This window comes from Panthera uncia, chromosome B1 (assembly GCF_023721935.1).
Source record: "Panthera uncia isolate 11264 chromosome B1, Puncia_PCG_1.0, whole genome shotgun sequence".
Lineage (NCBI taxonomy): Eukaryota > Metazoa > Chordata > Mammalia > Carnivora > Felidae > Panthera > Panthera uncia.
This window is the reverse complement of record NC_064811.1, coordinates 81,343,685-81,366,205: the sequence shown is the minus strand read 5'-3', so window position 1 is coordinate 81,366,205 and position 22,521 is coordinate 81,343,685. Positions and strand designations below refer to the sequence as shown.

General features: G+C 46.4%; 1 protein-coding gene across 1 annotated transcript; it reads left to right on the top strand.

Moving 5' to 3' along the window:
• Nucleotides 1-825: 825 nt before the first annotated feature.
• CB1H4orf54 (chromosome B1 C4orf54 homolog) lies at nucleotides 826-19,965 on the top strand. The gene is given in 3 exon segments (XM_049630925.1): nucleotides 826-2,156; nucleotides 2,158-6,592; nucleotides 15,152-19,965. Coding segments are annotated over 2 exon segments (5,400 nt in total). The 5' UTR covers nucleotides 826-1,154; the 3' UTR covers nucleotides 6,556-6,592; nucleotides 15,152-19,965.
• Nucleotides 19,966-22,521: the final 2,556 nt, after the last annotated feature.

Here is a 22,521-nt window from a genome sequence, read left to right as displayed (position 1 = left end):
TAGACTATGTATAGTGGTGAAATTGGGCCTGGCAGGTGATGAGGGCCAGATCTCATGAAAACCAAGGGTCGTGGTTCTCCACTGATAGCACCCAAGGATCTGCTCTGAGAGTGGCCAGCACAGAACCCCTATCGTGGGGCGCCTGGCAAATTCACTTGCACAACTACTGAATTATCTGAAATGGATGTACCTCAGAGCCAGTGAACTGGGACTTTGGCTCCATTTCCATGGGGCATGCCAGCGGGTCACATTTCCTCTCTGAGCCTCCCTCCAAGCCGCACTGTACTCATGAAGGGTAAGTGTATTCGTCGTTCTTTTGTGCCTTTTGACTCCACGCCCTGCAGGCCTGGAATTCAGCCAGCGTAACCGAATCACGAGGCTACAGCTCAGGCTATATTTAATTGAAGGTTTATTGTCTTGCCCCGGTTTTAGAAGTTTAGGGAACTTTTTCTGAGATCGATTGGATACTGTAGAGTTTGAAGTAGTGTTAATTTTGACCCCATGTGCTCCTTTCTAATGACTATTATTGAAAGTTTATTTATTTAAGGTCTTCTGTCTTAAGTCTTTGAAAATTGCCCTTTTATACTTCAAGTCCACACAGTAAGGATTCTAGAAGGGATTCTGGTTTGGAACAAACAGATGATCTTTTATGGAGTGTAACTTCGGAGAAAGAGGGATGGCATATTTTACTCCTATGGAAGTTTTATGACCAGAACTCATCTGAACGAAGAAGAAAGTGCATAGATTTTGAGGCAAGCATAAAGCCTCCCATATGTCTAGGAGAGATTTTGAAATCTTTCTGGATTGTCCTGAATTCATATGAAACGCAACGCCAAATTTGAATTTTATTTAAGAACAAGGGGAAAAAGCCATTTAATCAGATTGGGGAGTGAAAGATGGCAGTGAGTAAAGACTAATTTCATACTTGCTAGACATGGCTATAATAGATTACATAGAGCATTTGGTTGATTTGAATGAGAACCCACATGCCTCCTCCACCCTCCACCTTCTCTTTTCATCGCAGAGCCTCCTCTCTCTACCCTCAAGTGTGGTTTCAGTATGACTGGGGAACAGACACTAAAAATATTTCTGGAATGACGTGACCCACTCTCGCCCCATCCAGGAAAGGGACAAGGCTTCACAAGAAACAGCACATGCTTTCCTTTCATTTCTGGAAGTCCCTGGGTCGACCTACAGATGCTGCTCCTTCCGTGGCCGATGGCATTCAGACTCCTCGCCGCCGAAGGTGCCAGACAAACAACTGGACAGAACAGCTCCGCCACGGGAAGCTGGCCCCAGTCTCGGCCAGAGCAGCAGCCCCCCGGCCCCAGACCACCTCTGCCACCCCAGCCGGGAGCCTTCCCGCCTCCCTCGGTCTTGCCCCCGCCGCGCCACAGGGGCTGAGGACCTGGGAGCTGGTGGCAGCCGCCGCAGTGGTGCCTACGGCCTTGGGGCCGGTCCAGGCACGTGGGGCCCTGCTCAGGGCCACTCTGCAGCCCCTCCGTGGCCAGGGAGGGACCCAGGACAGCCCCGGCGCTCACCACTGTCTCTTCCTGTCGCTGAAACTTAGCCGAGGGCTCGGAATGGAAGGCGCCACTCCCGAGCCGAGTCCGCAGGCCAGACCGGAGGAGGTGGGCGACCCCGGGGAGAGCGGGGCTCCAGAGAGCCAGGAGCTCAGGCAGCAGCTGCGGCCGCGGCCCAAGCCAGCGGCCTCCTCCCCGCGAGGAGCGAGCTATGTGGAGATGTGCGCGTCCGCTGGGGCCCAGGAGGACAGCGCCGGCTCCAGCGCACTCGCTCTGGGGCGCTGCCCCAGAGCCCAGGGGGCCCCTAGGAGTCCCGGGGAGGAAGCCCAAGATGAACCCAGCCGTCGAGAGGGCAAGGCCCCGGCCCCCCGGAGGAATCCTGCCGCCTCGGAACTCTCCAGATCCCAGCCCTCCCGCACAGACGGGGGCAGCAACGTCTCCTCTTCCTCCTCCTCCTCCCCGGTGGACAAAGCAGAAGAAGGTGGCCTTTCCAAGATGGATGATACCACGACATCAACAGGGGCTCTGGCCACCTCCTCTTCGTCTTTAGGCTTTGAGAGTGACAGTGGTGAGAACGCAGTGAGCTGCCAGCCCAGGGGAGGAGGAGGTGGGGGGAGAGCAGGGGGAGGAGGAGGGGGGGGGAGGGGCAGGTCGAGGGGGAGGGGGAGACGGAACAGAGTGCAGGGACATTATTGCCAAGTCTCAGGGCGGCAGGGACCCCCCCAAAAATGAGGAGGCTCACTACATCACCACCCACGAGATCCAGCTGAGTGAGGTGGAGCAGGACATGGATTTTGACGTGGGACTGGCCTCCCGCTGGGATTTCGAGGACAACAACGTGATCTACTCGTTCGTGGACTACGCTTCCTTCGGTGGCAGCGATGAGACCCCGGGGGACGTCACCACCCCGACCGAAGAGGACGACGACAACAGCTGCTACCTCAGCACCACTCCTAGCACCAATGCCACCCAGACTCCGAGCCCCACCAGCAGCGACCCGGCCCGCCCCGGCGCCGACAGCAGTGGTCGCCACACCAGCAGCACGGAAGTGGGCAGCGGCCCCTCTGACAGTGACCCCACTCCCCCACCCACCGGGCCTGGCACCGCCACCCCGAGTGAGCCCTTGCCCGAGCCCCCGGAGGCAGCGTCAGGGGCAGCCGCCGCCGCAAGCAGCTGTGGGAGTGCGGCAAGCCAGATCCTCCTATCAATCAAACCGACTTCCCGGGCTATAAATGAGCCTAGCAACGTGCGTGCAAAGCAAAACATTATTTATGCTGCCAAGCATGAAGGCGACATGAGCCTCCGCGTCTCTACAGCTGCTGAACACAATTCAAGTTCACTGAAGCAAGACCCGGCTGCAGCCGTGGCTCAGGACCATGCAAAGAAATTCATCGCTGTCCCTGCTCGCCTGCAGACCCGGTGCGGGGCCATCCGGGCGAAGGAGCTGGTGGACTACTCCAGCGGGGCCTCCAGTGCCGTGAGCGAACTGGACGATGCCGACAAGGAGGTGCGGAACCTGACCTCCCGGGCCTTCCGGAGCCTCGCCTACCCCTACTTCGAGGCCCTGAACATCAGCTCCCGGGAGTCCTCCACGCTCTCCGAGGTCGGCTTTGGGCGGTGGTCGACCTTCCTGGACTTAAAATGTGGAGGTGTTGGAGCCAGGGTGGAGCAGAGCCTCCTGAGGAGCAGTGCGGCCTCCGTGGCCGCGGGTCTGAGGAAGGGCGGTGGGGCCAGGACGGCCGCAGACCAGCTCTACATCCAGTCCAGGAAGTCCCAGACCAAAGCCTTGGAGTTCGTGGTCAGCAAAGTCGAGGGGGAAATCAAACATGTGGAGACCCCGCTGTGTTTCCAGAAGCAGGTCCAGACGGGCTCCCGCGTGGTCACCCTTCTCGAGCCCATGAATTGCCGCAGTGACAGCAAAGCCAGTTCGGCCACTGGGCCCTGCAGAACCACCAGAGGCTCCAGCAAGGGCCCCGGGTCGGTGCACACTGACGATGGCTCGGAGACCTCTGAGAGCAGCAAGCCTGCCTCCCGCGCCGACGGCCCCCAGAAGAAGTCCAAGTTTGCTTCCAGTCTGCTCAAAAATGTCATCTCCAAGAAGATGCAGCGGGAACATGAGTTCAAAATGGAGAGGGGAGAAGTCAGCGACACATCCCACCATAACCTCTCCGGCACCTCCAAGGAGACGGCAGAGAGCCCTGCTCGGGGGGAGAAGCCGCGGGAGAGGGGCCTGCAGAGGCAGAGTTCTCGCCACTCAGAGGCGGGCTCTGAGTACACGGTGCTCAGCGTGGCGGACGCAGGTGCGGAGGGGTCCGCAGCCGAGTCTAAATCCCCGATCTTCAAAGCCAGTGCTCCTCGGGAGAGCGCCGCGGTCTCCTGGCGAAATTTCCCGGATGGACATACGGAGGAAGTCTGCGAAATTAAGAAGAGTGCATCAGAGACTGTCAAAGGCATCTTCCTCCGCAGTCAGAACAGTGCATTCCGGTCCTGGAAGGAGAAGGAGGCAGAGAAGAGGGAAGAAAAAGCCCCCATTGGGAAGCTGAAGCTTCCCAAAGGGGGCGACTGGAGGGCTGATCTCGGAGAGATCTCTGCCAGCAAGTCCACCATCATGTCTCGCCTTTTCGTCCCCAACATCCAGCAGACGCCCAAGGACAAGCAGCCGGGGAAGCAGGCTACCAAGTATCCTGCTGCCCAAGCCACCTCCATGGCAGTGATCCGGCCCAAGGCTCCCGAAATCAAGATCCGGCTGGGGAGCGTGCAGCAGCCAAGCTCGGACTTCAACATTGCCAAATTGCTCACGCCCAAACTGGCCAGCAGCAGCGCCTCTAACCTCTTTAAGACCATTGAGGACAACAGCAGAGCGCAGCAGAAACTCTTCCGGGGAGACAACCTGGAAAAAGTGCCCCAGTTCCAGGTGAGAGACGTCAGAGACAAGTCCAAGGCCCAGGGCCCCCTCCACCAGGTGAGAGATGTCAGGAAACTAATCAAAGGGTCAGGGGACAGCAGTGACAAGGGCAGCGTTACCCCAGAGCAGGGGCTGACCGGGCCCAAACCCAGGCAGCTGGCCGCTGCAGCTGGCGGATCCAAATCCCTTTCTCCCATAGTGATTACGTGCCAGGCCGTGGTGAACCAGAGGGAAGATAGCATAGACCGCGAGCCGAGGGAGAACATAGGCAAAGGTGGCAGCGGCAGGGTCTTGAATTCCTCCTCACCGGAAGGGACAGTCTTGGTTCATAGGGCATCTGGCAGGCTGCCCGTGGCCACCATTGCCCCCAATAAGCCGGAGCAGGGGTCTTACCTGCCTGTGCTCAAGATCGTCTCTAAGGCTTCTGCTCAGAAGACCCCAGAGAAGGCCAAGGAGGAGGAGGTCAAGGAGGAAGGGAAAGGCCCCAAGCCATCTCGGAATGCCCTGGAGAAGCTGACTGCCGCAGTGAGGTCCATGGAAGAGCTGTACAGCTTCAACAGGAACGAGTGGAAGCGCAAAAGTGACCCTTTGCCCATGATGATGGACAGCCATGTCCTGTCGCTCATTGCCAGTGAGGAGAGGGAAGGGGCTGCGGGTGCTGAGGGGGACCCAGACAAGCTGGCCCGACGACTGGGTGAGCTGGAGGAGCGGGGCGCAGGAAACAAAGGCGGTGTGGTCCTGCGTGGGGGCCCCGTGGAACGTCTGCAGCGGAGAAACTCCAACCCTAGCACTGAGAGTGTGTCCGCCCGGGCAGCTGCCTTTGAGAACCTGGCCAGGGAGAGGCCTCGATCGCTCTATATTCCCCCAGTCCACAAGGATGTGGAAAGAACCCAGCCCCTGCAGCCCCTCCCCCCACTCCCCAGCAACCGAAATGTGTTCACCGTGAGTGCCAGCAGCACCCAGAAAACTGGGGGTGTCGCTGGCAAGTTCCCACAAGGGCCGTCGCCAGAGAGTCCTTCGGCAGCAAAGGGCATCAAATCACAGGGACTCCGGTCCCTCAAGATCTCTCCGGCCACACGGGCACCTCCTGATGAGGTGACCAATAGGAAAAATGGCAGCAATTTGGAAAAGAACAATAGTGACTGTGAGAATTACCTGACCATCCCCCTTAAAGGAAGCTCTGCAGCTGGAGAGCTTCCTGGCCGGCCGGGGGCTGGGAGGGAGGGGCCGCCCGCCTCCTCAGCGACCACTCTCTGCAGCTTGCCACCCCTGAGCGCCCGCAGTCAGGTCCCCAGTAGTCCCAAAGGCTCTCAGGTCAGTGGAACCGGCCGGCCAGCTTGGCGCACCAAACCCGACAACCCTAGGGAGACAGTAGCTGCCCCCCAAGGGCCACAGAGCCCCGAGCATCTTCCCACTGCCATCTACCACCAGCAGCCACTACCCTTCACCCTGCAGGGAGCCCAGCCCCAGGTCCTCTGCTTCTCCCCACCCAGCATGCCTGCCCCAGCACCTGCAGGCCCAGCCTCAGTCCCCGCAGACCCCTTCCAGCAGCCACAGCCTCAGCAGACCCAGCGCAAGATGCTCCTGGATGTGACGACAGGCCAGTACTATCTGGTGGACACACCAGTACAGCCCATGACCCGAAGACTCTTTGACCCTGAGACAGGGCAGTATGTGGATGTGCCTATGACCTCCCAGCAGCAGGCTGTGGCTCCCATGTCCCTCCCTGTGCCTCCTTTGGCCCTGAGTCCTGGGGCCTATGGACCCACCTACATGATCTACCCCGGTTTTCTGCCCACGGTGCTGCCCACCAGTGCCCTGCAGCCCACGCCAATTGCTCACACCCCAGGGAGCAGTGAGCTCTCCTCCATGGCGGCAGAGCCCCCCAGCAAAGATGCAGCTTCGACATTCACTGAGGCCCCATACTTCATGGCCTCTGGTCAGTCTCCTGCCTCCTCTTCCTCCTCGGCCGCAGCAGCCACATCCCAGCTCGTGGGGGCCAAGGGCTTCGCCCAGCTGCACGGCAAGCCTGTCATCAGCATCTCTTCGCAACCCCTGGGGCCGAGGATCATTGCGCCCCCCTCCTTTGATGGCACAACCATGAGCTTTGTGGTAGAACACAGATGATGCGCAGTCACCAGAAAGCAGAACGGAGCAGCTGCTGGTGAGTGAATGTTACTTTGATAATCAGTTTTAAGGGATTAAGAGCAATCCTACTGCTTCGTGTTTGAAGTGGCAGGGGAGGCTGTCTGTAGAAAGGGGCGTTTTGGGAGAGGAGAACAATACCCCACCTAAATTATTAAGGAGCTAATTTCCTTACCAAGTTTCCCCTTCTTCCCACTCCTCAATCCCCACAGCCAGCCTTTCCCCCTCTGACCTTTTCAAACTGCCTGTTTTTCCCACCAGTGAGTAGGAGGGAAGTGAACCTTAGATCTGTCAGGTTAGCCTTTGGTGAGGATTGGCAGGGGAAAGAAATGAAAACCCGGTCTGGATTTTGTGGAGTGAGCTTCGCTCTATTCCTGGCAGCCCCAGCGACAGAAGGCGTGAATATTCTGAGAGATGGGTGGGAACACCGGTGCTCTTGTTGCTCCCCACAAGTAAGAAGAATCACACTGGCATTTTCTTGTTTAGGAGGTTTTCTAAAATCTGTACAAAGGCTTCTCTCCCTCCACATCTTCTCTCACTTGAAATGTCTTATACAAAGGGACTGTATATTTTAAGCTCTTGTTTTTCTGTTTCCAGATAGAGTACTTTTTCGTAGGGTGAGTTCAAGGTCTTTAGACACACACACACTTGACCATGAAAGGGGGGATATTCTTCAGCTGCAGTGGCTTCTTGCATGGGCTGCTGGGTTTGATCCAGTCTGATCAGACTGAATCCACTATGCACGGCTGCTAATTCCTGTAAGACACTCACTTTCATATCTGCATTCTTTCCCTTCGGAAAATAATCAACCTCCACTTGCCCCCCTCTAGAAGAAATCAGATTAAGTAGATTCCTGATATCTGAATTAATCCAAATTCAGACAGGAGTCCTTGCTGTAAATACACTCCAGGGGACTTGATAGGAAAAATGAGTTTGGCTTGTCTGAACCAGGACGATCAGACCATCAGACAGGGGCAGCCTTCAATAGGAGCACAGAAGTGTCAGCAGCGTGGGGACAAATTGGCCCCCTCATTTTCCTGTTTGCTTCAGATTAGGATGTGTTGGCATCATATATGCTTCTAGGACTTTCACTTTTGGTACGATCGTGCTGAACCAAGAAGGGAGGTGGAGAGGAGAGAAGCCGTTTCTCTGCTTATATGAAAGAAGTAAACCATTTTTCTCTTTTTCGAACTGAAAAGGAACAGAGGAACACTGCTTCTTTGTGCGGTGAAAGGGCCTTAAGTTAGGAAGTAGGATCATTGAATTAGATTCACAGCTTCATCTTCTCACCAGCTGTGTGTTCTTGGGCATGCAAACTCTTTAGCACTCATGACACTCACATGTCAATAATATCTACCCTTTGGGGCCCCTGGGTGGCTCAGTCGGTTAAGTGTCTCTTGATTTAGGCTCAGGTCATGGTCTCATGGTTCATGAGATTGAGCCCCATATTGGACTCTGTGCTGACAGAATCCTTGGGATTCTCTCTCCCTCTCTCTGCCCCTCCCCCACCTCTCAAAATAAAGAAATAAACGTTTAAAAAACTATCTCCGGCTGCCTGGGTGGCTCAGTGGGTTAAGCATCCAACTTCAGCTCAGGTCATGATCTCACCAGCCGTGAGTTCAAGCCCCATGTCAGACTCTGTGCTGACAGCTCAGATCCCGGAGCCCTCACTCTCTGCCCCTCCCCCACTAATACTCTGTGTGTCCCTCTCTCTCTCTCTCTCTCTCTCAGAAACAAAGAAACATTAAAAAAAATTAAACAAAATATCTACTCATCAAAATTTACCTCAGTGTCAGATGGCATAATAGTATATTGCAAAGTATAAAACCTTTTTCAAATTCAGGGATTGTACTATGCATTACATTTATTAGACTTCTAGACATTAAGCCACCATTCAAAAATCCTTGGGTCTTTGTGTAAAAACATTCCCTCATTTTCCTTGCACTCTGGAAACAGAGAACTTGCATTCTTCCTCTGTGAGAGCTTGCAGCAGGCAGTGTATGATGATCACAAAGAGAGGGGTGTGGGGACTCAAGGTAAATAATGAATCTTTTATTCATTGTAAAAAAATTCAGTCTGCTTCTGGAAGAGGCTCAGAATTAGACACGTAGTTTTGCAGAAAGAAAAGAGTAGCCTCTAGGCAAAAATGTTTTAATCTTCTAGACAGGTGGTGTGTTTACCTAAGGCTATTTTGGGGCAGCTAATCCTGAGAGGCCTTTGTGTGAGCCCTGGAGGTGCAGAAGCCAGGGGAAGAGAGGACACGACACAGAGGAGGGAACAACCGGGCACACGGGCACACGCTTGCCTAGTGTCCCTTCAGCAGCTGCCTCTGGCTTCCCTCCTGTCTGCTGAGTCTGGAGAGATTAGGCATGGAGTTGTTCCCATCAGGCACAGATAGAAATCATAATTTTTAGTGTTCGAGATTTGAACAGTAATTTTTTAAAAAGGTTTTCCCTTTTGAAAGCACAGCCTTTTATTTTAGTCCCCAACCCCAAAGATAGAAATGCAAAGCTGGCTTCTCGATTTAAGAAGACTTTGTTAGGAACTAACACTTAGCGTTTTGTATATAGGCAAAAATCTATTATCCAAACTCAGATAACTAATATCCTTCAAAACTCATCTTCCTGAAAGTCCTTTTCCACACTGTCAGTACAGAGCCCGACTCAGGGCTCGAACCCACAAAACGTGAGATCGTGACCTGAGATGAAATCAACAGTCAGACACTTAGCTGACTGAGCCACCCAGGCGCCCTACCTTCCTGAAAGTTCTATGCCACTTTCTGAAGAAAGTTAGATACGTGAAAAAGAAGTGTGTTGTTCTTTTTGGCGTGTGAAAAAAATTGTAAACATTGCTCAGATATATCAAAAAAATTACGTTGTACACATTCATCAGTGGATGCTCCTATGGATGGTCAGGGTGACAAGTCTTGAGAGCTGATTTCAATTCAAGATATCCTTAGAATTTGATTTAAAATCCAGAGATTTTCCTTGAGGTAGAGTAGGAGTTTATGTGCCCCTTTTAACTAAGAAGTCACACAAATGACTTGACCTGGTCACAGCATTTCACGGAGAAGAAAATTAAAGCTTAGAAGGAATGGATTTGCTGAGGTCCCCAGGGAACGAGATAGCCAGGATCTGCAGAGGGGGCTCTGGGCTCTCGCTTGCAGCATGCACCCTGGGGGCCACTCTGTCTGTTCCTTGGTCGAAGGCCTGGAGCAAAGAAAGGATGGCAGAGAAGGATAGCAAGCCCTGTCCTGGCAGCCAGGACACCTGGGCTCTCTACTCTGTGCCTCTCTGGACATTTGTAAAATGAATGTTTGAACGAAATGCGCTAATTCCCTCATTCATCCGAGGAACACGAACCTCTTGTTTACACTCCACCAGCTACAGTGTGCTCTGCGGTGGGGAGAGCCCCACCCACATGTGACCTGGTCCCCCAAGCCAAGAGGGCACAGATCCGTGCCTGCAGAGCTGCGAGACCAGGATTCAAGTCCTGTCTTAACCTCTAAGATTCCTTCCAGCTCAAATAATAATAATAAGTGTTTCAGCATCTATTTTTAGCTGTACCGTTGTACCAGGGAGCCTGGGGAGCTTTGCTCCGTCCCCCTGTCTATATCTGAGCATAACCAGGTGCCATCATCTCTGTCTGCTTATGCAGTTACGAATTTCCCTTTAGTTTTGCTTTCGCAGATGGGTCTTTCTGCTTCTCTCCTTCCTGTGGTCACTGCTGCTGTGCTCCTCAAACTTTGCCATGTCGCAGCCCGGCTGAGAAGATAATTAGCAGTATTATTCTTTTATCCTGACTTGGTAATGGTGTCACACACTGTGACAAATGGACGAGGCTCTTCCCAGCTAGTGGCCTCGCGGCCAGTAGTCATGACAGGAGCCCATGCTCGACACACCGGTGTGCTGGGCACACCAGTTGCAAAACTTGGCTATTTTCTCCCTTGTCGTTAGGATTTTTCTGTTTTAGGCCTTTGCTGTTTGTCGGCTTTTGCTTTGAAAGTCCCTTTTCCACAGGATCTCCGATGCTTTTTCTGCTGAGACCATTTTTGTTTTAGTTTTCTGTTATTTGACACGTGTAGCTGAGGTTTTCCTTCCTCGACACATTCCCTCTCATGCTTTCTCCTGCCCACCCACTTAGACACCATCTTTCTGTTTTAAAATTTGAATTGAGACTTGATTATAAATACCATTTACAAGGACACAAAGATAAAGTCAATAGGTGATAATAACAGAAGAAAACTTCAACTGGCATCATGCCTGCCACACAGCGGTTAACGCAATTATTTTGCTTCAGTGAGTGTCTTCTGTTTTTCCTATAAGACTTGATCTATTTGTCGTTTCATTTCTGAGTGTGCCTTATGTTGCTCCTACATGTTGGTCTTTCTTTTCTTCTTACTTCCTCCAGGTTCTTTCCACCGCTCAATAGAGCCCCCCACATCAGCAGCTGAAGTGGAAAGAGAGAGGGGCTGGATGCAGGGGCAACTATTTCTGGAAAGTTCTAAGGAGGCCCTAGAGGGGTCCTCAGATGATCGAACCCTGTCTCTTGCATTGAAATTACAGGAGGAACCTGGGGCTCAGAACAGTTAAGTGACCTTTCATGAGTCACTGTGCCCCTGAAGGCAGAATTGGGACTAAAAACCCAAAGTATCCCATACGAGAGCCTTTTTCCAGTTTGCTTCTTTCTTGCGTTTCATTTCCCCTTTTCTTTTTCTCCTTTGGTGGTCTCTTCTTTGGTGGTCCCTCTTCCTGGTGTCTGTCCAATCAGTTCACTACCTATCTCTTTCTTCCTTTAGCATTGGTCTGAGAATTTCATTTACTTTCTGTTCGTTGCTTTTTGTTTTTGTTTGACAACTTTATTTTTTTTTATTAATTTTAATGTTTATTAATTTACTTTGAGAGAGAAAGAGAGCAGGGAAGGACCACTGGGGGCAGGGGGTGGGGGGGAAGAATCCCAAGTGGGTTCTGTGTTTTCAGCGCGGAGCCTGAAGCAGGGCTCGAGCTTGCAAACCCCGAGATCATGACCTGAGCTGAAGTCGAGTCGGATGCTTAATGGACTGAGCCACCCAGGTGACCTTGTTTGGCAATTTTATTCCCTTTTACGGACTCTTTTTTCCCATTCACTTGCAGTTGATTTAGTTGGATGTCCCACCTTGCTTCCTTCTTTCTCCTCACCTTTTCTTTCTGTGGTTTGTTTTTATCACCACCTGGGTGGCCTGAAGGACACTGCTCCCTGCCTGCTCCCTCACCTGCACATTCTTTGCAGCTTCCTGTAGGAGGCCAGGTGTCAGGGCCATGGGCCATAAGCATGGCATTTCATTTGCAGTTCATTCTATAATCACATTCCTGAATTGATTTGTTCATTTCAGTTTTTTTCTAACTTTGTTGTGGCTTCCTCTGTCTGTTATTATCTATAGCTGCTCTTTTGTTGGATTATCTTCTTAATGTCTTTTTTGCTTTTTCTCCCTTTCTCTTTTCTTGGATTGTAGCTTCCCTCTAGCTTATTATTTGGTGCCTCCCTCCACAATTGTATTAATACCTTTTTGTTTTCTTTACCATCTATAAAATTAATAATAAATGAAAAGTAATAGCTAATGTATATTAATCATTTGTTATATATCAAGACTTCATATCATGCCATTTGATTCTGAAAGTAAGTAGATACTATTTTTAATTCCTGTTTGCAAATAAAAAAATAGCTTGTCCCAGATCCACAGATCAGCTGCAATCCAGGCCCTTGGAGCTCTGTGGCCCATGCTCTTGCAGATGACCCCTTGTATGCCCACTTCGTTTACTCTCTGCCCTCCAGGTGTCAGTTTCTGGCTGTGAATTGTCTCTCTCCCCTTATCTGGGGAAAAAGAGAAGAGAATAAGGGTAAGAAATTGACCCTGAACTGTCAATGTCTAGCATATGCTAAGTCTCCATGTGTGTTTTTCTTTTGATTTAAAAATTAGGTGTCCTTAGTTATTAGAACATCTTATGCATCAAAGAGAATTCAGGCCAGTTTCAGAAACTTTGGGAGTGGCTGTGGCTCCCAGTGATGGGGAGAGGGTGGTAATTGTGGTATGTGGGGGAGGGGTGGGTATAGGTTGTCCGTGTGAGAGTGGGATCCCCCTGGATGCCAATGGGTTCACGCATTTTAGTTGAGGAGGGACTGTGGGGCTTTGACTAAATAAAGGCCAAGTAGGTGCACCTTGAGGTCAGGCAACCCTGGCTTAAATTCTAACGCTCGGATTACTTTGCATAAGGGATTTGTCATGTCTGGGCCTCGGTTTCTTCAACTGTAAAATGGAAATACCTTGCAGGAGTGTTGGGAAGAATGAGTTATAAAACCATTACAAAGGACATAGCAAACAGCTCAGGGCACATAGTAAGAGTTCAGTCTCCCTTGGAGACTAGAACCCTATAAATGCCTCAGAGCCCCCTCATCTTTCAGGCCCTCATGAGAGCAGAAAATTGGTCCTTATCTATGCGGACTTCCAGGACAGCAACAGGGGCCTGTATCCAGGATTGCTTTATATTTCCCCCAATGGAAAGCAATGCCCACAGCCCCAGAGTCCCCTTTGAGCTGGCTTATCTCTAAGGGCAGGCCCGTTGGCTGCTGGTCAGGGTACTCTAGTATCAAGGCCTTCCAGAATGTTATACAACTCTGCAGATAGCTTGCCAGCTGCATGTAGAGATTTTCCTCTCTGTCTGGGCACAGGTCTGTGTGAGCAAGGGAAAATCTGACCCAGCATCACTGCTGAACTCTGTCATGTGTTCTGGTCCTATAACCATGGGAAGTCATCCAGGCCAAACTGCCCGGTGACACAGTATAGTCACCCCTCTCATCTTTACTGGCTTCTTCATGATCCTCTGATGGGTTAAACTGGTGGATTTTCTTACTTGACCCTTAACAAGAATCGGACTAACTTTATTACTTGCAAAATTTCAAATAAAATTCCTCTGAAGTTAATGGAAGCAGAGCCAATGTCCTGCAAATGAATGAAAAGGCGATATCTGGACTATGGGTCCCTAAAAATGGTCCCAGTCGATTGTATAAATAGGTCTCTCCTCCATCATTTCTCAGGCTGTTCTCACCATCCTGGAGTATGCCTCCCACCCACCCCACCGCTGTCGGCGCCCATCTCCACCCGCACCACCACCCCAGTCTTCTCAGCCTGTTCAGGGAATCTTTGCAAAATCTTGCCTCATGACGGACTCAGCCTGTGTGGTTGTCGGATCCATGGATCCTTGAATCTCATACTCTGCTTCTTAGTCTTCTATTTTCTTCTCCTCCCCTTGTAATTATATTTTCTTTTCCAGTTGCTGCTTTCTGTGCCCTAAGGTAGGAAAACCCTAATTTTCACAAATGAGAAGTCTCCAAACCCATCTCGGTGTCTTTCATCCTGGAGGTCACTCCTCAATATAGAAGACAAAAGAATAAAATAAACAAACATGAAGTATATACATATGAAATCATAATTATTCTTAAAGACTTTTTTTTTTCTTATGTATTTAACACAAGTCAATTTTTAGATGACAGGATTAAAATATCCCTTGTCGAGCTACTCTGATTGCATATAATTGATTAGATAGCTGTTATTTGATACTCCTCAGAGGTTATTTTTCACATGACAGAGTGTTCTTAATCCTTAACAAATATTACCTGTAGGCCACTCTATATCTGTCTTCATAATATTATGTTCAAATATCAACTCTTAAATGTCAGAAAAAAATGTTTTTTTAAGGCATAGTTTTAGTAGACTTACTATAGAGAGATCAACAGAAAAGGCTAATTTTCAGTAAGCTTTTAATCTTGTGATAGGATGGATTTAACTAAATTATAGGCTCTAATCAGTGTGTCTCATTTTAATCAAAATGCACTGTACGAAATTCTACATAATTTAGGTAGTGATTGTTCACTTATAAGAATTATCAGTATAGGGTTTACTCACTTAACTGGATTACTAACTCATAAATTTCAAATATTTCTATTTAGCTTAAATATCATTTCTGCATGATATTTTAGGAATGTATCTATCACAGTTTTATCTCTGCTGTGGATGATTTCAATGAAACTAAACATTTAACTCTAAAATCATTTTTCAATAGTTGATTGATTCAAGTTTCAAAGAGAAGCTTTTCTTTGGGTACTTTCTTAAAGTCAGTGTAATGTCTAAGGAAATTCAGAAACACATTTGCCAACTACAATTTAAAATGAGATCTTCATCATTATTAATGTTGAAATTAGCCAAATAGTCAAATAAAATGTACTCTGATATCCTTCTTTAGAAGTGAGATTTACTGGGGTGCCTGGGTGGCTCAGTCGGTTGAGCGTCCGACTTCGGCTCAGGTCACGATCTCACAGTTTGTGGGTTTGAGCCCTGCGTCCGGCTCTGTGCTGACCTCTTGCTCAGAGCCTGGAGCCTGCTTCAGATTCTGTCTCCTTCTCTCTTCTGCCCCTCCCCCGCTCACGCTTTGTCTCACTCTGTTTCTCAACAATAAATAAATAAATGTAAAAAAGAAAAATTAAAAAAAAGAAGTGAGATTTACTTTTAGTCTAACAATCTTTTCTTGACCATGTTTGTTTATAGGAGCAAGACGGAAGATGGACTATTCTGTAATCTGAAGGTTGCATTGTAACAGCACTAAGAATGCATCTGAAACACTTCCTCTACATGTGTTATTCTTAGTTTTTGCTTCTTATAAACCAAGTGTGTAAGTTTCTATATTTTCCTGAACAACCCTGTTAAAACAGTTTGTGTTATTTTAGTTTTACTAAGCTGATTGAATGGTTGCAGTTTTTCCCCTGTGAAACGATTTCTTTTTATACTGTAATACAGAATATAAGCTTTCTCTTCATCTCTCCCTTCTGTACTTGTGACTAGGCAAACAATCCCTTCAGTGTTTTCATAGTTCAATCAAAACATACAGCAGAATGAGATTGGTTCTGTTGTAAACCACATCAGTAAATCAATAATCTGGATTACAAATCTCCTTATGGGTTCTTGGAATATGTGAGGATTGTTTGATTTTTAAATATGATGGGTCTGCATTTTGAATCACATACGAGCCAAGCCTAGTCATTCCCTTGGTTATGTTCTACATGTTCTTTTATTGGGTTTAGCATGATTTCAAATGTGATTGTGAAAAAATAGTAGTTTTCATTCTTGGGCTTTGTTTTAATTTTCCCATTTGTACAATGCCATGACACGATCTGTCGCCTTAAAATAGAATGGCTTGAAATACTGAAGAGCCAGTGACTGCATTTAAAATTAAGTTCTTAGTCTCAAAGAAGTATAAAATACCTATTTTCCTCTTGGAATCCAACCTTTGTTATGAGTGGATAGCAGTTTTTTGTCTTCTTCGGTGATTCCCTCTCTCCATAGTTGCATGCTCCTCTCTCACGGGGTTGCCTGAAGTCTGAGGAGTGGCCTGTTTGGGGCAGTAGAGTGGAATGTGAACTGATTCAGTGGCTCTGATTCTCTCCAGCCCCAGCCATACAGATAGCAGTGACCTAGGATTGTATCACTTGCTCCCTATGGCTTTAAGAGATGTTGAGAATCCAAATCACAGAATCTGTCATTGACTTTCAATACTGCCTCCGCTGAAACTCAATTCTGAAGGTTATTTTAGTGAGTGTTCACAGTGAGTCCTGATGAGTTGATTGGAGAGATAAATATTTAGTTTGTCATAATTAGTATGCATGCCAACATATACTCAACAAATGATACATTGGAATATTTCTTACTTTTAAAAAGAATAACTTGAAGGTTCTCCCAGGCTTTCTTTAAGGAGTTTCCTCTTATCTGTTTATTTGTTCAAAGGCAAATCATCCTGGTAAAACATTATTTAAGATCCTTATTTTGATTTTAATGATCATCGGTATTTGGTTTCTGCTTAAATTTTTTTCTTGAAGCCACAGAATTTTATGCTATTCATGACTGAAGATGTGAGTAAACCTAAGACTGATTTTTGTGTGATTGACGTAATCTCATTTGTAGTTAGGCTTCCCGTCTCAGACTCTTGTAGGAAAAATGACTCAATTTCTCTTTTAGGGCCTTCCCGAAAGGGATCTTCCTTTAAAACGAAATTCTGTTGGGTAGAAGAAAAGGTTTGAGGCAGGAATAGTCAGCTCTGGTCACGATTCCATCAATGGGCTGATGAGCAATGAAATGAATGTCTCTATGAGACAAGAAGCATGAAATATAAAACAGCCTCTGTGTATAGAAAAGATGACCTTGTACCATACTGGGGCAAGCCTTATTTCTTTGTCACGGAGGTCTTCTCACCCAGGTACAGCAGCAGTGTCACCCCAGAATTGCCTTAATTTTTCACCACTCTTACCACATTCAGCCATTTTCAGGAGAGATTGGCTAGGTATGAGGTCATTTAGTATTAAAACAAGAAGGTAGAATCGATTTCAAAGAGCTCAAACCTGCAGTGCCCAAAGAAGCACCATGAATTCTCAAATATTTGAACACATCTGGCAAAACCGACATAGGATTTGGGTGGATAGTACCAGAATTGACAAGACTGTTTTAAAAACACATGTGACTTTTAGGCAAACCCAGTGATCATACTGAGTAGTCAACTGCTTGCCAGGTCTTCAAAAAGAGAGACATTTCCTTCCCTGGAAAATGTAGTCGAATTCTTACCTGGAGGCCTGGGGACCCCATAAGCTATTTATCATTATTTATCACCAGCAGATCTGAGCCTTAAATTCTCACACTGAGGTAAACTAGTACAGAAACCAGGAAAGAAAAGAGAACTTTTCACTCATTGGTTCTATCAGAGAGGCCACATCTTCTAAGAAGCTGCCAAGGACGTAGTAAATGTCCAAGTGGTTAAAATGGAACTTTAAAAATAGTATTCTATGACTACCACATTGTTTATTGATAATTTTATGGTCCTCTATTTCATCAAACAAAAAAAAACAAAAACAAAAAACAAAAAAAACCAAACCAATGCTGCTGGCCATTTACTACCTCAAGTGATAGGGACGAACGTTTTTAAAGACGTGGTAATTCTAAATCCTCATTTTCAGTGTTTCATTATTTCTTGAGGTTGCATTGCTGTTGGAATGAGGTGGTTGTGCCCTTCCTATTTCAACCAAAGTTACGTGGAATAAAGCAAGAGTCTATGAAGCCTTTTGATCCATAAAACTATTACCCTAACGATGTCCCTTTAGCTACTGAACTACTACCCTTTTATGTCTTATGTACACAAAACCATTAATGAAGCATGTAGCATTTCCCAGATAGTGACTTGAGCTTGAATCTAACGAGAGTCCGGTTTATGCCATTTCCACTCAGGGTTACATGTGTGACTCAGTTTTCTAGAGGAACCACAGGGCATTGTCCATAGAAAACTTGACCCGTTTCCTCTTTCCCCCTGTTGGTTAAATAGTCAAGTGGAAATTTACTCCATTTGAGTTGTTTCTGGAAAACTGAACACATTTTTAACCAGTATGAAAATTTTCATCCACAAGAATATATTTTCTTAGAAGCACTCACTGAAATTGCCCTCAGGATTAAATGAAGCCCAAATATGCAGTTAGTGACTTAATATATAAGCTCTCTGTCTGTCTGTATATGTCTTTATACGTTTGTATGTATATGGCTCTCTATGTACCACTGAGTAAATAAGCTAAAACAGATTATGCTTTGACATCTTTATGACAAATCTCAAATGTTAACACACAGTTCAAATTCATCCTTATAACAATAGGAAATACCTAGTGATATAAATTTCTTTTTCTTAATTTCAGATTTGACTTTATCATTGTTGCCTCTTAAAGAGATAATGCATTTTAATTCTTTTCATACTTCATAGAAATGAAAGTCTGTGTTTGCTACAAATTGAATGCTCACGCTACCTGAAATAATACTTTGGACTGCAGGACAGTATTGATTCTTAAGTAGATTCCCTATAATCTCATGATAAGTATATATATGTGCATGAGAAAACACATTCAATAATAGTCTCTGTGTTTAAAAACTATCATGGTATACATTTTCCTATGTGGTGCTTGAGGAGTTTTCATTCTACAGTTTACAAGGTGTAGGTTTGCACCCCAAATTCTCAGGGTATAGTATTTTACCCAATACTTGAAAGAAAAAGGTGCCCTGTGTTTTACCAGTACTGTTGAGGAGAAAAATTATGTGTAGGCTTGTTTTAGAAAACTACTTATAAAAAGTCAAATTCATAAAATATGTTATGCTTTTTCATAATTTCTAAGAAGATATACATATAGATATGATATATATTTTCAAGAGACTGTTTCTATATTCTTAACTAATTTCTGGGTCCTAAGTAGACCTCACAGGTGCGTAAAATCATTAAGAAAGCATGTAGCATTTGCTAAATTGTACCTTGAGCCTGAATCTAATTAGAATTGCAGACTCTGGTTCTCTGGGGAAAAAAAAAAAAAAAAAAAAAGCACATCCATCTGTGACACGTGCGACTACAAGGCCCAGAGGAAGATTCTGAAAATTGGACTCATTTGTATGCCCCGTGTCTCAGAAGAGAACTGAATGTTCACAGCACAGCAGTATTTGTAAGCTGTTAACATTCTTGTTTCATGTTGCAACTAGAGCATATTATTAGATTTATTCCTATTTAATTCAAAATGGTGCAGAATAAAACACACACACACACACACACACACACAACACATCAAATTTGATTTCCTTTTTTTAAGTTTCATAATTGCTTTTTCACAAGCTAGTGTTAATGGCAGAGTCCTTACCAGGGTTCCCTGAATTTACCCTTCCTACCTGGATCTGTTTTCTAGCAGGCAGTCCTTTCTTTTTCTCCCTCTTTGAGGATGTAGGTGTCTGTATTTACATTGAAATCATATTATTGTATACTAAAGACAGTGGTTGTTGAAAAGAATGTGAAGACTGTGGAAGTTATGTCCCAAACAGAGAAGAGGAAATTGTGTGGTAAATAGAGAAAGACATTGGGTAATGCCGGATTGTGCCCCTGACGATGAAAAAACCAGAGGTAAATGGAAAGAATGTGAAAATTAAAACTGCTCTCAAGGCAGAAATCATGGTGGAAAAGTTCCTACCTGAGGTCTGATTCAATTATAAAACACAGTTAGCTTGGCCAATGGGACTGTGAAATCAGCCCAACAGCTCGGAGAATTACGCTCTCGGTGTGTTGCATATGGAGAAAACTACTAGACAAGGACTCGTGAGACTGGCCTACTTACCTTTAACTGCAGCATTTGTAAGTGATTGTGCAATCTTGTGTAATGGTCTTTTATTTGGACTCGTTTGAAAAAGAAATGTTTTGTTGTTGTTGTTTTTCAGTAAAAGTAACCGCAAAGAAAACTTGCATCGTTTGTCTCTATTTGAACTCAAAAATCAAGCTTTGGGCATTTTGATTTTCTTCTGTATCCTACCTTCACTTAACTAAAATCCTCTATCGTAATGTTTTACGTCCAGGTTGTGTTAGTTTTTGATTGCTGCGGTAACCACAAATTTAGTGGCTTAAGACAACACAAATTTATCCTCTTACGCTTCTGAAGATCGGAATTCTGGTATGGGTCTTTTCCTGTACCAGAGTATTTCACCTGACCAACTGAAGATATCTAACTGTGTCATTAAGTAGCATTGTGAGGAGCACCTGCCAAGGTATGTGATGCTCTGGTGACGCCCAAGAGCAACCTAGACAAGTGTCCCTGAGGGCACACATGGAGGCCCAGGAAATTGTGCTTGTCCCCTTCAAAGCATAAATATTAGAGGCACACATTTTGAGACTCAGCTCACAGTGAGGATCAATGCTGTAACAAGTTCTTTAAGGCAACCACTAGTCAACTGGAGTTGATCAAAGCCCCCAAAATATTTGAGCCCACATTCCACAAAGAGAGATGTCCAGGATCCCTCACATATGTCCAGGGGTTGGGGGTAATGGGGCAAGAAAGAGTTGAGGACAGTTACAAGCCTTATGTTTTCCTGAGGCACCTGTAGATTCCAGCTCTTGTTTCCAGTGAATTCTCAAATTCCATTCTCCATTTTGCGTCAAGTGTTCACGGTGTTACTCAACACTGCATTGCCCCCATGGAGTTTAAGGCAGTACACCCATCAAATCCTGGGCATTCCAGACTCAAAACTATATGTAAGGCAGGATTTGGAGGAAGGTTTAGGGAGCATGGGTTGGAGATTAGCAGGTGCTCCCATTGCATGGCAGCCAGCTGCATCAGCAAACACCTTAAATCCGAACCAATGATATCCCCATTCCCATGGAGAATGATATCACCATTCTCTGGTGTCTCTGGTGTTAGATGATTTCACTGGTTGTTGAGTTCACTTGTACTTCAGCCACTCTCCCTATTATGACATCCCTCTCCCTCCTTCATCCTCTGCTTCCTCTGCTCCTTATTTTCTGGCTTAGAATCCTTTAACATCCTATTATTTCTTACACAGAGCAATTCGGCCACCTAATGAAGCCCCACTAATGCAGACCCACTACAATATCTGCAGAAGACCCATCTTCATAACCAAGTACATGCATTGCTCTAGCTTTGTATTGCTAAGTGACAATCCACCATCAAACAGGGGCTTAAAAACCACAAAAACCATTTGCTTAGCTCGTGAATCTGTAATTTGGGCAGGGTTCAGCATGGGAGGCTTGGCTGTGTTTTACACAGCCGCTCAACTAGGGACCAGAGAATCTACTTCCATAATGGTTTACTGATATGACTGGAAAGCTGATGTTATTGGCCAGGCATTCAGCAGGGCCTCAGTTTCTCTTCACCTGGGCTTCTCCATGGGCTGCTTGGGCTTCCTCAAAACATGGTGGCTGACTTCCAACAATGAGTATCCCAACAGACAGTAGCAGATACTACCAGTTCCCAAGGCCTCAATTCATGCAGTAACATAGCATCCACTTTCATCACACTCTATTTGACAAGCAAACACAGAATCCTGATTCAATAGGCTAGAACACAGATGCCATCTCTCAATAGGAAGAGTATCAAATAATTTGGGGACATGTTTTAAAGCCAGTATGCTGATTAAGGTGTGTTTTTAAACAGGTATTTAAAAAAAAAAAAAAAAAGGAATTCTAAAGTCAGTTTTCAGGTTAGTGTAGGCTCAGATTCTAGAAAATTCTAGATTCTAGAATTATTCTAGAAAATATTTAGAATGACAGCAGCCTGTACAAGGTTTAGTGGGCACGCTTTGTGTGTGTGTGTTGGGTATATGTTGGAGTCTCATAGAGTAGAAATCTCTGTTGAGTTTCCAGTGTGGAGGGACTCAATATCCTTTGGGAATGAATGAATGCCTACTATATGCCAGGTGCTCTAATTCATGAAGAGGTTCAGATTTCAGGAAGCCCTTAAATATGGTGAGAATGCCTGATATGCTGGTGAAGCTATCTGGTCTAAGCCTTGTCAAAGGCATGGAGAATGAAAGAGGAACCTGGCTAAGAGCCACAAAGAAGATATCCAAGCCAACGACCCAGCATGGGGCAGGCGGGGAACAGAGGGGGAAGTGAGAAGAGAACCAGGAAAACCAGAGCAGCAGCAAGAGAACAAAAATGAAGAGCTATGTAGTTGTGCAGGGAGCAGGGAGCTACTGAAGGGCAATTGTAGACCGGTACTAAAAAGGGTATATACGAGGAGAAGCAACACACCCAGAGCCCTTTGACAGGAAGTTTATCCCACAGAAGTGGTGTGAAAAGACAGTCAAAGACAGAGCCAAAACTACGATTTCTTTTGCCCCTTGAAGTTACAACCTTCATCAACAGATTGTCATCAACTGTAATCTTCTCTGAATGCTAATGTACTTCAGTACACTGGATACAGAATAAGAACAGGTTTTATTATATACATATGTGTATGGACACACACTAGAAATACAATATTGTGAAATAACATTATGTTGTACCTATTATTATAAAGTGAGAATTATACAGAGATACTCTATATTACCTCTAGCCTGAAGTTAGCATT